This window comes from Primulina huaijiensis, chromosome 2 (assembly GCF_012295235.1).
Source record: "Primulina huaijiensis isolate GDHJ02 chromosome 2, ASM1229523v2, whole genome shotgun sequence".
NCBI classification, from domain to species: domain Eukaryota; kingdom Viridiplantae; phylum Streptophyta; class Magnoliopsida; order Lamiales; family Gesneriaceae; genus Primulina; species Primulina huaijiensis.
Window position 1 is genome coordinate 15,992,884 of NC_133307.1, and position 13,228 is coordinate 16,006,111.

The 13,228-nt window shown below is 38.9% G+C and overlaps 1 protein-coding gene across 1 annotated transcript; it reads right to left on the reverse strand.

Annotated features, from left to right (window-relative positions):
* Positions 1-8,036: 8,036 nt before the first annotated feature.
* On the reverse strand, positions 8,037-10,485 carry LOC140967260 (haloacid dehalogenase-like hydrolase domain-containing protein At2g33255). The gene is made up of 5 exons (XM_073427684.1): positions 10,057-10,485; positions 9,109-9,151; positions 8,705-8,765; positions 8,413-8,551; positions 8,037-8,313 (listed from the first exon to the last, which is right to left on the reverse strand). The coding sequence occupies exons 1-5, from the start codon at positions 10,406-10,408 to the stop codon at positions 8,153-8,155; spliced, it is 756 nt and encodes a 251-aa protein (XP_073283785.1). The 5' UTR covers positions 10,409-10,485; the 3' UTR covers positions 8,037-8,152.
* Between the last annotated feature and the right edge of the window lie 2,743 nt (positions 10,486-13,228).

The window sequence follows — 13,228 nt, forward strand, 5'->3', positions numbered from 1 at the left end:
AACGCGCCCCAGATTCGACGACTGTCCTCACTGTACCAATACGAGTCTTTCCAGCGTGCTTATGTCCTCCGTCACACGCATCCTAGGAAACTTTCCAGGAGATCACCTATCCCAGAATTGCTCCAAGTCAAACACGCTTAACTTTAGAGTTTTTATGTGATGAGCTACAGAAAAGAAGATGCATCTTATTGGTATGAGTAGTACATATCAAATCTTTTAAGTCATCTTCAACTGTACAGTCCATTACATTGAACAGTTTTGGAATCCCCCTCCTTCCGGTGTAAGATCGGTTCATTCATGTTCCTTCCGCCTAGAAGCCTTCCAGGAGCAGCTCATTGTCCGTGCAACCTCATGGCACCGGCGATCACCCCCGCCCTCTTCGGCCCCGGGTCTCACATGCCCACTAGCTTCCGCTTGGTTCGTCCCCGAACCACACCGTACTAGGAGAGGTCGGCTCGGATACCAACTGTAACGCCTCAGATTCGACGACTGTCCTCACTGTACCAATACGAGTCTTTCCAACGTGCTTATGTCCTCAGTCACACGCATCCTAGGAAACTTTCCAGGAGATCACCTATCCCAGAATTGCTCCAAGTCAAACACGCTTAACTTTGGAGTTTTTATGTGATGAGCTACGGAAAAGAAGATGCATCTTATTGGTATGAGTAGTACATATCAAATCTTTTAAGTCATCTTCAACTGTACAGTCCATTACATTGAAAAGTTTTGGAATCTCCCTCCTTCCGGTGTAAGATCAGTTCATTCATGTTCCTTCCGCCTAGAAGCCTTCCAGGAGCCGCTCATTGTCCGTGCAACCTCATGGCACTGGCGATCACCACCCGCCCTCTTTAGCCCCGGGTCTCACATGCCCACCAGCTTCCGCTTGGCTCGTCCACGAACCACACCGTACTAGGAGAGGTCGGCTCTGATACCAACTGTAACGCCTCATATTCGACGACTGTCCTCACTGTACCAATACGAGTCTTTCAACCGTGCTTATGTCCTCACTCACACGCATCCTAGGAAACTTCCCAAGAGGTCACCCATCCCAGAATTGCTCCAAGTCAAGCACGCTTAACTTTGGAGTTTTTATGTGACGAGCTACCGAAAAGAAGATGCATCTTATTGGTATGAGTAGTACATATCAAATCTTTTTAAGTCATCTTCAACTGTACAGTCCATTACATTAAACAGTTTCGGAATCCCCCTCCTTCCAGTGTAAGATCGGTTCATTCATGTTCCCTCCGCCTAGAAGCCTGCCAGGAGCCGCTCATTGTCCGTGCAACCTCATGGCACTGGCGATCACCACCTGCCCTCTTCGGCCCCGTGCCTCACACTGTATCTGTTTGCAATTGTGGATGAATGAAGGATTGGGTCAATTATCAAAATCAAGAGTGTGTGATGCAGTTTTTAATGGGGCTGAATGAATCTTATGCACAGATCCGTGCTCAAATTTTAATGATGGACCCAATCCCTATGATATCTAAGGTTTTTTCGCTAGTTGTTCAAGAAGAGAAGCAGCGTTCTATACACAAAGACACTACAAGTTCTTCTCCTGATCAATATTCTTTCACTCAACAACCTTCCGTGGTGGCTATGACTAAAGGAAATCAATATGCTAAAGACAATTCTGGTGATAAGCCAATTTGCTGTCATTGTCATATTAAAGGCCACACTATTGACAAGTGTTACAAAGTTCACGGCTATCCGGTTGGTCATCTGAAATATAAGCAACATCAATTAGGCAGTGGTCGGAAGATACATGTCAACCAAACACATACTTCACCTGCTCCCTCATTAAGTTCAATGGCAAATTCTCTGAATTCCGATCAGTGCAGACAACTCATTGCCTTCTTGAGTTCTCAGCTTCAACTTGGTCATCCTAGCACACTGGAGACACAACAGCTTGAGCCTTCCGCTTCTTGTTTCAGTGGTAAATATTCTTTGGCCTTTGGTCTTAATCCCTCCCTTAGTGCTAGTTGGGTATTAGACACAAGAGGAGCCACCCATCATATTTGTTGTTCATTGAGTTTCTTCTCTTCGAGCAAGTTATTTTCTTCAAATGTTACTTTGCCTAATAATTCAGTGATGTATGCCACACACATTGGTTCAGTACAACTGTCTCCTTATTTATGTCTAGATAATGTGTTGTTTGTTCCTCAATTTAGCTTTAACTTGCTCTCTATCAGCTCGTTAACTAGTCAAATTACTTGCTCGGTTCACTTTCTTTCTGATTCCTGTTTTATTCAGACACTTACCACCAACAAGATGATCGGGATGGGTAGCAGGATGGGAAATCTGTATATTCTACATCACTCCAGCCATTCTCCAACAGTCTGTAATGTTTCTTTTTCAAAATTAGAGTTGTGGCATTATAGAATGGGCCACCCTTCTTTTCCTAAGCTGTCAGTCTTAGAGAATGTTTTTGGTGTTAATTCTTTAAAACATGATGGTATGATGCATTGCTCGATATGTCCCTCGTCCAAGCAAAAGAGGTTACCTTTTATTTCGCAAAACACACTGTGTAATAGCCCTTTTCACCTACTTCACATTGATATTTGGGGTCCTTTTACTCCTTTGAGCATTGAGGGATACAAGTATTTTTTTACTTTAGTTGATGATCATACTCGTTTCACATGGATCGACTTGCTGAAATCTAAATCAGATGTTTTGCATATATTTCCAAACTTCTGTAAGATGATCCATATTCAATTTGGACAGAAAATTAAATCGGTTCGATCGAACAATGCTCTCGAACTCAATTTTTCTGATTTTTATAAGTCCGAGGGAATTATTTCTTATCATTCTTGTGTTGATAGGCAACAACAAAACTCTGTTGTGGAAAGAAAACACCAACACATCTTGAATGTGGCAAGATCCTTGATGCTTCAATCCAATATTCCCTTGTCATACTGGAGTGATTGTGTTCTCACCTCTATTTATCTTATCAACCGCACGCCCTTATCTCCCCTTTCAAATAAAACTTCTTTTGAACTCCTTTATCGTAAGAGGTCATTTTAGAGTTTTTGGTTGCATGTATTATGGATCTACTCTCTTGAATCATCACACAAAATTCTCCCCTCGTGCTATTAAATCTGTCTTCCTTGGATATCCAAGTGGTTATAAAGCTTACAAACTCCTCAATCTTCTTACAAACGAAGTGTACATTAGTCGGGATGTAGTGTTTCATGAAACCATTTTCCCTTTTATGGACCAGCCACCTTCCCCTACACATCAGGACTTCTTTTTTGATGGTGTCCTTCCTACAGAAAAATCTGTTACATGCAAAACAACTACAGATTCTGGTCCCACATCTCGGTCACACAGAGTATGTAATAAACCACTCCATTTACGTGATTATCACTGTTATTCTACTCAATCTTCTCCCATCTCGTCCACTGCTCATCCTCTGTCTCTTGTTCTTGGTGGTACTCGATTATCCAAGCAGTACTCTGTTTTCGTGCACAATGTTTCCTCTATCATTGAACCTCAGTCTTTTTCCCGAGCTGTTGTTAAGCCAGATTGGTGCCAAGCCATGGCCACTGAGCTTGAGGCATTGGAACGTAATGGGACTTGGTCCATTGTTTCCTTACCTCTTGGGAAGATCGCTGTTGGGTGTAGATGGGTCTACAAAGCTAAGTTTCATGCTAATGGTAGCCTAGAACGATACAAAGCTCGGTTTGTTGTCAAAGATTACATGCAACAAGAGGGGATTGATTATCTTGAAACCTTTTCTCCCGTTGCAAAGCTTGTCACACTTAGAGTTTTGTTGGCCTTAGCTTCAATCCGTGGATGGTTTTTGACTCAACTTGATGTCAATAATGCTTTTTTGCATGGCGACCTCCCTGAAGAAGTTTACATGTCTTTGCCTCTTGGTTATCAACGTAAGGGGGCGGATTTTCCTCCTAATGCAGTGCGCAAATTACACAAGTTTATCTATGGTCTTAAACAAGCTTCGAGGCAATGGTTTGCCAAATTCTCCTCCACATTGATTCGGATTGGTTTTGTTCAATCTCATGCTGACAGTTCTTTATTTGTACGAACTCGAGGTCGTACATTCTTGGCATTGTTGGTATACGTCGATGATATTTGTAACGTCCCGAAAATTTGAAGGTTCACGTAACCCACATGCATGCAAATTTATTAAATTTCTTTGGTATTTTATTAAATCGTTTTAAAGCATTAAATGCTTGTTTATTTCATTAAATGATATTTAATTATTTTTATGCATTTTATGCATAATTCATGCATGATAGGATTTAATTCACGAAATTTTAAAAATTCATGCATTAGGGTTTCTAGGTGCATTTCACGTTCGATCGATGAACGGAGACCGTAGAATTTTCAGAAAAATTATTTTATTACACGATCTATTTTATAAATTTATTTAAAGCATTTTTAAGTGTATTTTTCGAAAATAGGATTTTATTGGGTATTTTACCCGCATAATTTTAATTTTTAACGGTACGCAAATTTTATCGAATCGGGAGACTTTTTAATGGTTCGGTTATTATTTTCAAAATATTTCCAACACAAAATATTTTTCGGGAGTGTATTTGAATTTAACGAGCCAACTTTTAAACACATTAGGCTTGAATATTATTTTAAACCCTTAATTAACAAGGTTAGAGCACATTAATCTTTTTAATTAGTATAACATTTAAACCTATTCAACCCTTTAATCTCCCGTAACCCCATAACCGATATTCACCCATTTCTTTCAACACACACCCCTTGGTTTCAGAAATCAGCCGCTGAAAACTTCGGTGGCCTCTTGTCCTTGCAAAGAAAAATTCATCCGAGACTCCTCTCATCAACCTTGCTCTCCAAACTTCATAAGGCATGCTTTGTATCGTTTTTCTCGCATCATACATGTCATATTATGCTGATGTTGGTGTTCGTGCATGGGAACTCTGATCTAATTTAGTACACGAAAGATTTTCGGTTCCTACTTACATTCTTGCATTCTTTTGATTACTACTCATGTTTTTGCTCTATAATGTGCAAGGGACTGCCAACGTTTGATTTTTAGGGGCTGGTGAGGATGAGAGAGCCGAGATCCAAGTGCTGGAGATGAGTAAGAGTCGAGATCTATCCTAGGCAGGGGCAGATCCGGTCGAGTAGTATCGTTTGAGGGTCATTCGGGCTAGATCGAGTTTCGAGGGAGAGCCGGCTGTGCATGGCTTGATCCCAGCCTTGAAGCTGACCCTCTTGGGTCCGTGGAAGGTCTGGGAGATGGCTGGGAGCGGTTGGGGCTTGGGTTGGTTCTAGTTCCGTCGGGCAGAAGTTGCTGCTGTGCATGGGCTCGAACCCAGCCATGTCTCGGTCTTTGTAAGGACTGGTGTGATACTAGGAGTGGACCCTAGGCACTTAGACGAGGGAGAAGCTCGGCCCTTGGAGTCTAGCGTGAATCGTGATGGAGATGCCAGTTTCGGTGGGTGTCTGTACGTGGCTAGTGCAGCAGTATTTTGTATCAGTTAGCCTTGGTTTAGAGGGGTCATTAGGGTCCTAATGATGTGCCTGAAAGGCTGGGCAGGTGGGAGTTGTGGAGGGGACCGAATGGTTAAGAAATGGGGGCCATGTGTTGTGATAGGATATTGATTATGAGTTGGCCGAGAATTTCATTCCTTGTTGGACCATCAGCCGTAAGTTCAAGGGCTTGAGGATAAGATTTTAGGACCATTATAGTGTTTTTAAAATATGGTAAAAAGTTGGGAAAGTTTGGTTAAGTTTCGGTTCGATTCGGGTTAAAACCGGGACCCCGGTCCAAGTTTTAAAACGAATCGGTTAAGTTGTGGATTTGGCTCAGGTTTACGGCTAGGGAAGCTTTTAATAATGTTTTGGGACATTTTAATGAGTTTGGTGAGCCTCGGGTCAATTTTAGAGGTCCAGGGATGAAACGATAATTTTCGGTTTTCCAGGGACAAAATGGTCATTTTGCACCCGATGTGAGATTTTGGTCTTGGCAGCGCCCTGAGCACAAATATATGATATTTTAAATGTTTATGCATCATTTTTACGATTTTACGCAATTATGATAAATACGTTGCATGCTTGGTTTAAAGGGAAAGTTACGTATATGCATGTTTTTATTAAGTGATGAAAAAGATGCTATTTTTGAAGGATGGGATTTGGTTATGACTGACGATGTATATGTATACGATGACATGAGATATGATAAGCTGAGGGCCGGGCTCAGTGGGTGGGTAATGCTGTCGCTGATGTCCCCCGCCGCCGGGTACCACAGTTTTATAGATGGATCCATCGAATAGAGCTGATACGATAGAGCTGATACGAAAGTCACAACTAATGAACTGAATTTAATTAAAAGAAAATGTTTAAGTTTATGCTGATTTGATGAGCTGTTTTGACACGTATATGATGATATGAGACGACATGATTTAACACGACATGATTTTATATGACACGTTTACGTTATGCTTTAAGTTCATGAAAGTTATGTTGAGTATGATATTTTTCACTGCTGGGTGCTACGTATATGTACTTGTTATTGCTGGTACAGGTATGTTGAGTCTTTAGACTCACTAGGCGTGTGTGATGCAGGTGAGTTCGATGTCGAGGAGACTGGAGGTGCCGAATTCTTAGAAGGCAGACCTAGTGCGGTGACACGACCCGAGGACCATTATTTTTCCGCATTGCGATTTATGAGATTTGAGAGGAAATGAATATTTTAATACGTTGATGATTTTAAGATTTTTATACGTTTATATTCACGTATGATTTTAAATGTTTGGTTATTTTAAAATGCGTTATTTTTACTATCAAATATTTAAGATCATTTTAAATGTTATATTCTTATGTTTAAATGTTATTTCGAAAATTGCGAAGCTTTTATTAAAAAAAAAATTTAAAACGAGTAGACGTTTCAATATTGTACTGGCCACCAATGATAAAAAGGAAGCCACTGACTTGAAATATTTTTGTACAGTTGTTTCAAGTTGAAAGATCTTGGGGACTTGAAGTAGTTCCTTGGTATTGAAGTTGCAAGATCTTATGTCCAACGCCATTATGCTTTCCAGCTTCTTACAGAAACAGGTCTACTGGGTTGCAAACCACGTTCCACTCCCTTAGATGTTAACTTGAAGCTAAGTATTGAAAATGGTGAGCTACTGCCTGATCCTTCGTTGTATCGTAGATTAGTGGGAAAGCTATTATATCTCACTACCACTCGACTTGATTTGGCTTATTCAGGGAATCGGTTAAGCCAATTTGTTGCTTGTCCAAAGGAATAACACAAACAAGCTATGTACTCCATTCTTAAATATGTTTAGGGCACAGTTGGAGTTGGACAGGGCCTGTTCTATGCTTCTTCTTCATCCTTAAAGCTCAGTTTTTTCTCGGATTCTGATTGGGCAACTTGTCCGGATACACGCCGCTCTGTTTCTGGCTACTGTGTTCTTATCGAAGAGTCCTTGGTTTCATGGAAATCTAAGAAACAACACACTGTTTCCAGATCTTCTGCTGAAGCAGAATATAGGTCAATGGCTGCCGCTACTTGTGAAGTCGTTTGGATGCTAGCAGTACTTAAGTACTTGTGTATCTCATATAGTAACCCTGCGGTACTGTTTTGTGATAGCCAATCGTCCATTCACATTGCGTCCAATCCAGTGTTTCATGAGCGTACGAAACATATGGAGATTGACTGTCACATTGTAAGAGAAAAGATGCAGCATGGGCTTATCAAAGTCCTACATGTTTCTTCTTAGCTTCAACTTGCGGACTTATTCACTAAGTCTTTGTGGCTGTCTCGATTTCGCATGCTGCTTACCAAGATGGGTGTTCACAACATTCACACTCCATCTTGAGGGGGCGTATTAAAAGCGTTAAGTGGGAAACAAGTTTTTCTGTCCTGTTAATACACACTCACACATGGACACATATAAATAGTTACAAGCGGTTACTGTACATTCATTGAACATTTCCCTTTTCCATTCTTTGTATTTGTCTCAAGACTTGAGCTTACATCAATGGAGATTCTTTTGTTCAATCGCTTTATGCTTTCTAATATTCAGACCTGTTTAATCATGTTTCAAGATTACCACAAGGTTGAATCTCAATGAAGATTACATTTGAATTATATACATATGGATGAGAGAACGTATCTTAACGTAGCAGCATAGGCCACTCAAGATTAAGCAGTAAGGTCAAATTTGGCTTCCAAAACTCTGAGAACTTCCACCAGAGATGACACGAAGTAATCTGGTTCGAGTCCTACATTGCGGTATTCTGGAGAATTGTACTGACCGGTTTCATCAAGCAAGCAAGTGAACGCCCCAGCTCGTTTTCCACATGCTACCTTCAAAAACATATACAAATAAGAATACAAGTTATATATATGCCATATGTGCACGCTTGTGCAGAACAAGATAGAAATATGTTTAAAGAATGAACTTGCATCGTCTTTCAAGCTATCCCCGATCATCATGACTTCATCTGGTTGCACTCCCCAAATCGAACATATATGAAGCAGGGGAGCAGGGTCGGGTTTGTAAGGTCGAAACTCCCTGCTTAATGCAGGAGAAAATGTCATCTGCAGATATGGGAAGATCTTCCACTTAAATTTTGTTGAAGGATTCACTATGAAGATTATATTCTCAGCATAAATGTGAATAAAACAACATATGAACCAAGTCTTTTTGGCACCGTATCGGTATGTTTAAACATCAAGAAAAGTAAAACTCACCCCAAATCGATTATGAAATAAGTCAACTGATTCCTTGACATTTCTTGTGATTAACCCTCTTCTGAAAACGCAATTAATGGGGAGAAGATTCAACGTTAAAGATACTAAGCTCTACATTGACAAACTTATTATCAAACACGAGAATCATCTGACCATTCAAATATACTCCTAAGATATTCACTAGCTCATGACATCAAAGCTTCGAAAATGTACTACAAGTCGAGGAGAGGTACTAGAGGTGAATGTGTGAAGTTGTTCGTAGACCATCGTATAACTTCAATATTGGTGCTGTTTTTCAATATTTAACGACAAAATCTTAAAAAAACAAAAACAAAGACATACCAGAGTAGAACCTAAAACATAAGAGAAACCTAACATAAGAGATTGAACTGGGAGAGCTTTACCTAACATTTCTCGAGTCAAGAAACCTACAAAGTTCTGAAGCACCTGCAACGACACCAAACTGTTAAATTTATCTTGAAATGACAACTGCACATATTAATCGCAAACTTATCGTCATTTACAAAATACCTAAACCTACAAGTTCCGAACCGCGAATGTGAATCTTTCGTTAGGCAAGGGGAGTCAAACTTGTTGCAACAAAAGCCTCCCAATAATGAACAGAGTAAGAACAGAATACTAAATTTCAGAATCCCTTAAATACCGATAAAAAAAAACATCAGTATCCCTTGCAAGAACTACACAAAGAAATGGCGGTAAGCTTGAACTATATACAGTGGTAAATAGCCCAGAAACCAAAGTTACACAGCTAGCAACACTTGGAATGAAATCCCACACAAATACACTTGGTTACAATAATTTTAATCATATACAAAATTATCTTGCCCCAATTTCTGTTGTTAATTTTCACCGTTTCGAAAAGAAAATTCATAACAATTATCATTCTTTACTAGCGAAACAAATTCCACTAAAAATGTGTTTCACTCCAATTGAACCAGAGGATTTCCACGAGCAACACTATGCCTTATTTTCCACAAAACCCAAGTAATTTTCAGATTTTACATGTGATATTTTAAAATTACATGTATGGTCAACGGTTTTACTCAAAATTGAAAAGATTTCCCTAAATTCACGTACTCAGGCGCTCAGCCTCTTTTTCTTTAAATTCTCTCGATCTTGCAAAATCAACATTACAATAAATCTTTTTCCAAAATGGGCAATCACAAAAGAACCACGGGAATCCAATAAAGTAGCAGATAAAATAAAAAGCGATTTACGTACTTCGATTTTGCATTTTACACCAAGGCCTACTAAAAACATCATTCATCCAAAAATCGAGCAATCTTCGTCAATGATTCAAAATTCAAGAAATTGAGGGAACATAATCCAACCAGGCATAATCTGCAGGCGATCCGAACCCTGTTTCTCAAACTCGGCGATGATATCATAAGCCCGTTTCTGCTTGTCGGGGCTCCATTTCTCAATCTGGTGCAGAACATCGATGCCCGAAGGGTTCTCCAGTTTGATCCTTACGTACTCTTCTTCCCCGAGCACTGCTCTGTACATGGACGGGAAATCAATAACGGGGACGGTTAGGGTTCCGTCCATGTCGAACACCACGCCCCTCAGGCGGCGCTTGGAGGACACGGCAGAGGTGACGGAGGTGGGGGTAAGGGTGGACATTGCCGAGAATGCCCTTCTGGGGAGGAAGAAGAGGAGGGATCTCAGCGGGTAAGTATGCATTGTTATTTGGATGGATGGGGTGTTTTGGGAATTTCAGGTCAGTGAGTGTGCAGCTAGTAAATGGGTGGTAGAGAGTTCAGTTTAAAATACTATGATTTAAATGGGTACATTTATTATATATTAAAAGTTACCGATTAAATTTTTATTGTATTTTCTTTTTTACTTTTATCTTTTAGTCCGTGGAAGTGTTTGTTAAAATATCGATAAATTGCTCATAAATATCTAAAATCAAACCCAAATGTGCGTTCACTCCCTATGTCAGTATTAATATGTTTCAACTCCCTGACATATTTTATTATGTGTTTAAGATCCCTACTTGGTAAAAGTTATAATGATGCCCTCATTATTTTTCTAAAACCCGGAAATACTCTTATATGGACATGTGTAAAAAATGAAAATCATTCCCCAGAAACCCAAATGGATCGGCTCTCATTATCCTCAACCTTTAAACACTCATCTTTTCCCATTGCCGTTGAAAATCTAAGGAAAAAATTGTGGCCAAATCCTTTCAACGACTAAACAAGATTAAACTTTGCACCCATTTTTTCTTCGTTGTCTACAATCTCTCGTCACTTTTGTCCTTTAATTTTCTGTGTAATGGAATTTGCTGGAGTTGGGTCATCATCGAATCTTGCGTTTCTTGGCACTTGCAAGTTCCATAACCAACTCTTTGTGATTTCGATTTTCAGTGGGTGTAGTTTGTTTGATATTTTTGCTAGTCTTGGGGAAAAAACGAGGAGATTAATCCTCAATCTATTACTCTGCAATACCTAGCTCCCCAACATAAGATGTACGTGACGTTGAACGATGATGATGATGTGCTTAATATGATCCATCTTCATATGTGTATGAAGCTTATAGTGATTGAACTCTTGGCAGAGAAAAAAGAACAGATTGGAGGTGGAAAATCTGTGGAGAGGTAGTATCGTTATTTAGTTCTATTTTTTATGTTGTGTTATTTTGGTATGTTTTTTTGTGTTTATATTGCACTTTTTTTTAGTGATAATCCTGAAAGTTAAGAATACAGTGGTATTGTGTTGTGTATTTGTTAGACTAATTCAAGCAGTAGTCTATTTTGTGTCATTATTTCCATTTGAGTAAGTAAATTGATGCCAAAATTTTCAGTATCTATTGTAGTACTAATGTTTCCGAGAACTTAGTTTTTACCTATTTATTACTGAATATATGGTTATGATATTGGTAAGGGTTGAGGAAGATGACACACATTCCAGTAGTGATAACGAGCTCGAAGATGCCCCCGTACAAAATTCCATTGACGCTTGGTTTCATTGCATCCGAGGCAAGTGGCAAATATTCAAGGATGCTGCAGAATGTAGAACCTATATTAAAAAGTATTCGATTGCTACCAGACGTTCATATTTATATAAAAAATGATCGAGAAAAGATTATCGCTATCTCGACACAAAGCAGACAATCTATTTGAGATTAGAAAATGTAATTTACAACACTCGTGTGGAGAGGATAATTTACGTAGTAGAGGGCATCCTAGAGCTGACGCAGCTTGGGTTGCTAATGTATTTAAGGATAAATTGAGGGGAGAGCCTTCTTATCGTCCTTGTTCAATGACAATGGATTTACATAGGGACTATGGAGTAGAGATAGGTTATCGCAAGGTGTGGAAGGGCAAGGAAATAGCGATGCATGATATTCACGGTTCAGAAAAGAGCTGCTACAATAGATTGAGATGGTATTGCCAAGCCGTTAGAGAAACAAATCCTGACAGTGTTGCTGAATGCGAGATAGATCCAGTAAATAATAAGTTTAAACGATTATTCATTTGCTTTAATGCATGTGCAGTTGGTTTTGCTACTAGTTGTAAACCGTTGATATTTTTGGATGGCACTCACATAAAAAATAAATTCAAAGGAAGTATGCTACTTGCTGTGACAAAGGATGTCAATGAAGATCTTTTCACTTTAGCATATTCTGTAATAGATGCGGAGAATGATTCTAATTAGGAATGGTTTTGTTATCATTTGAGATGTATCATACTTACGCATCATACCATGGGATTCGACAGATTCATTTTTTTCTCAGACAGACATCCTGGGATTATCAAGGCTATCCAACTTTTATTTCCGGGTAGTCATCATGCGTATTGTTTGAGGCACTTGGTCGATAATTTTGTGAAGACGGTTAGTAATTCATTAATGTTTTTTGGTGTGTGTTATATGATTAAATAGTTTTAATGTATGTACTGTTATTAGAAAAAAATTTATTAATTGTATTTTGGTCATTACAGGTGTTGCGAAGTTATCCTCTACGTAACAAAAAACATTGGTCGTCGGTATTCAAAAAAGCTGCCTATGCCCCATCACAACATGAGTTTTCATAGCACATAAATAATATCTTTGAGTCAATGTCACTTGCAATAGCATTTATTCAAAAGTCTGAGCCTGAAAGCTGGGCTAATGCTTTGTTTCGTGGAAATCGTTGGGGTGTTATAAATAATAACATCGCTGAATGTTGGAATAATTGGGTTAAACCAGCTCGTTATATCTCTATTGTTTCTATGGTTGACCATATATGTGTAGAACCCGAAAATCAGATCTCGTATAAGCCATGCATAATCGCTACTATTTAAATTAAAAATGATTTTTTTTATATATGAAGTGTTAGTTTTTTTTTTTTAATAATTTTAAGTCATGATTATTTATTTTAAAGGTAGATGTTTAGTCGTATCTTTTCAGGATAAATACGCTAGGTCAGACCGGAGTTTGGAGATTTGAGATAAGATCAATAATAAGAAAATATTCCTAAATTTGTTTTTATGTCAAAGAATAATTTAATTTAAAGAAA

Coding starts and splice junctions, on each gene's coding strand:
- LOC140967260 (XM_073427684.1), bottom strand. CDS start 10,408: ATGCATACTTACCCGCTGAGATCCCTCCTCTTCTTCCTCCCCAGAAGG. Junction 8,766..9,108: donor CTTGACTCGAGAAATGTTAG/GTAAAGCTCTCC, acceptor TTGCGTTTTCAG/AAGAGGGTTAATCACAAGAA. Junction 8,314..8,412: donor TAGCTTGAAAGACGATGCAA/GTTCATTCTTTA, acceptor TTTTGAAGGTAG/CATGTGGAAAACGAGCTGGG.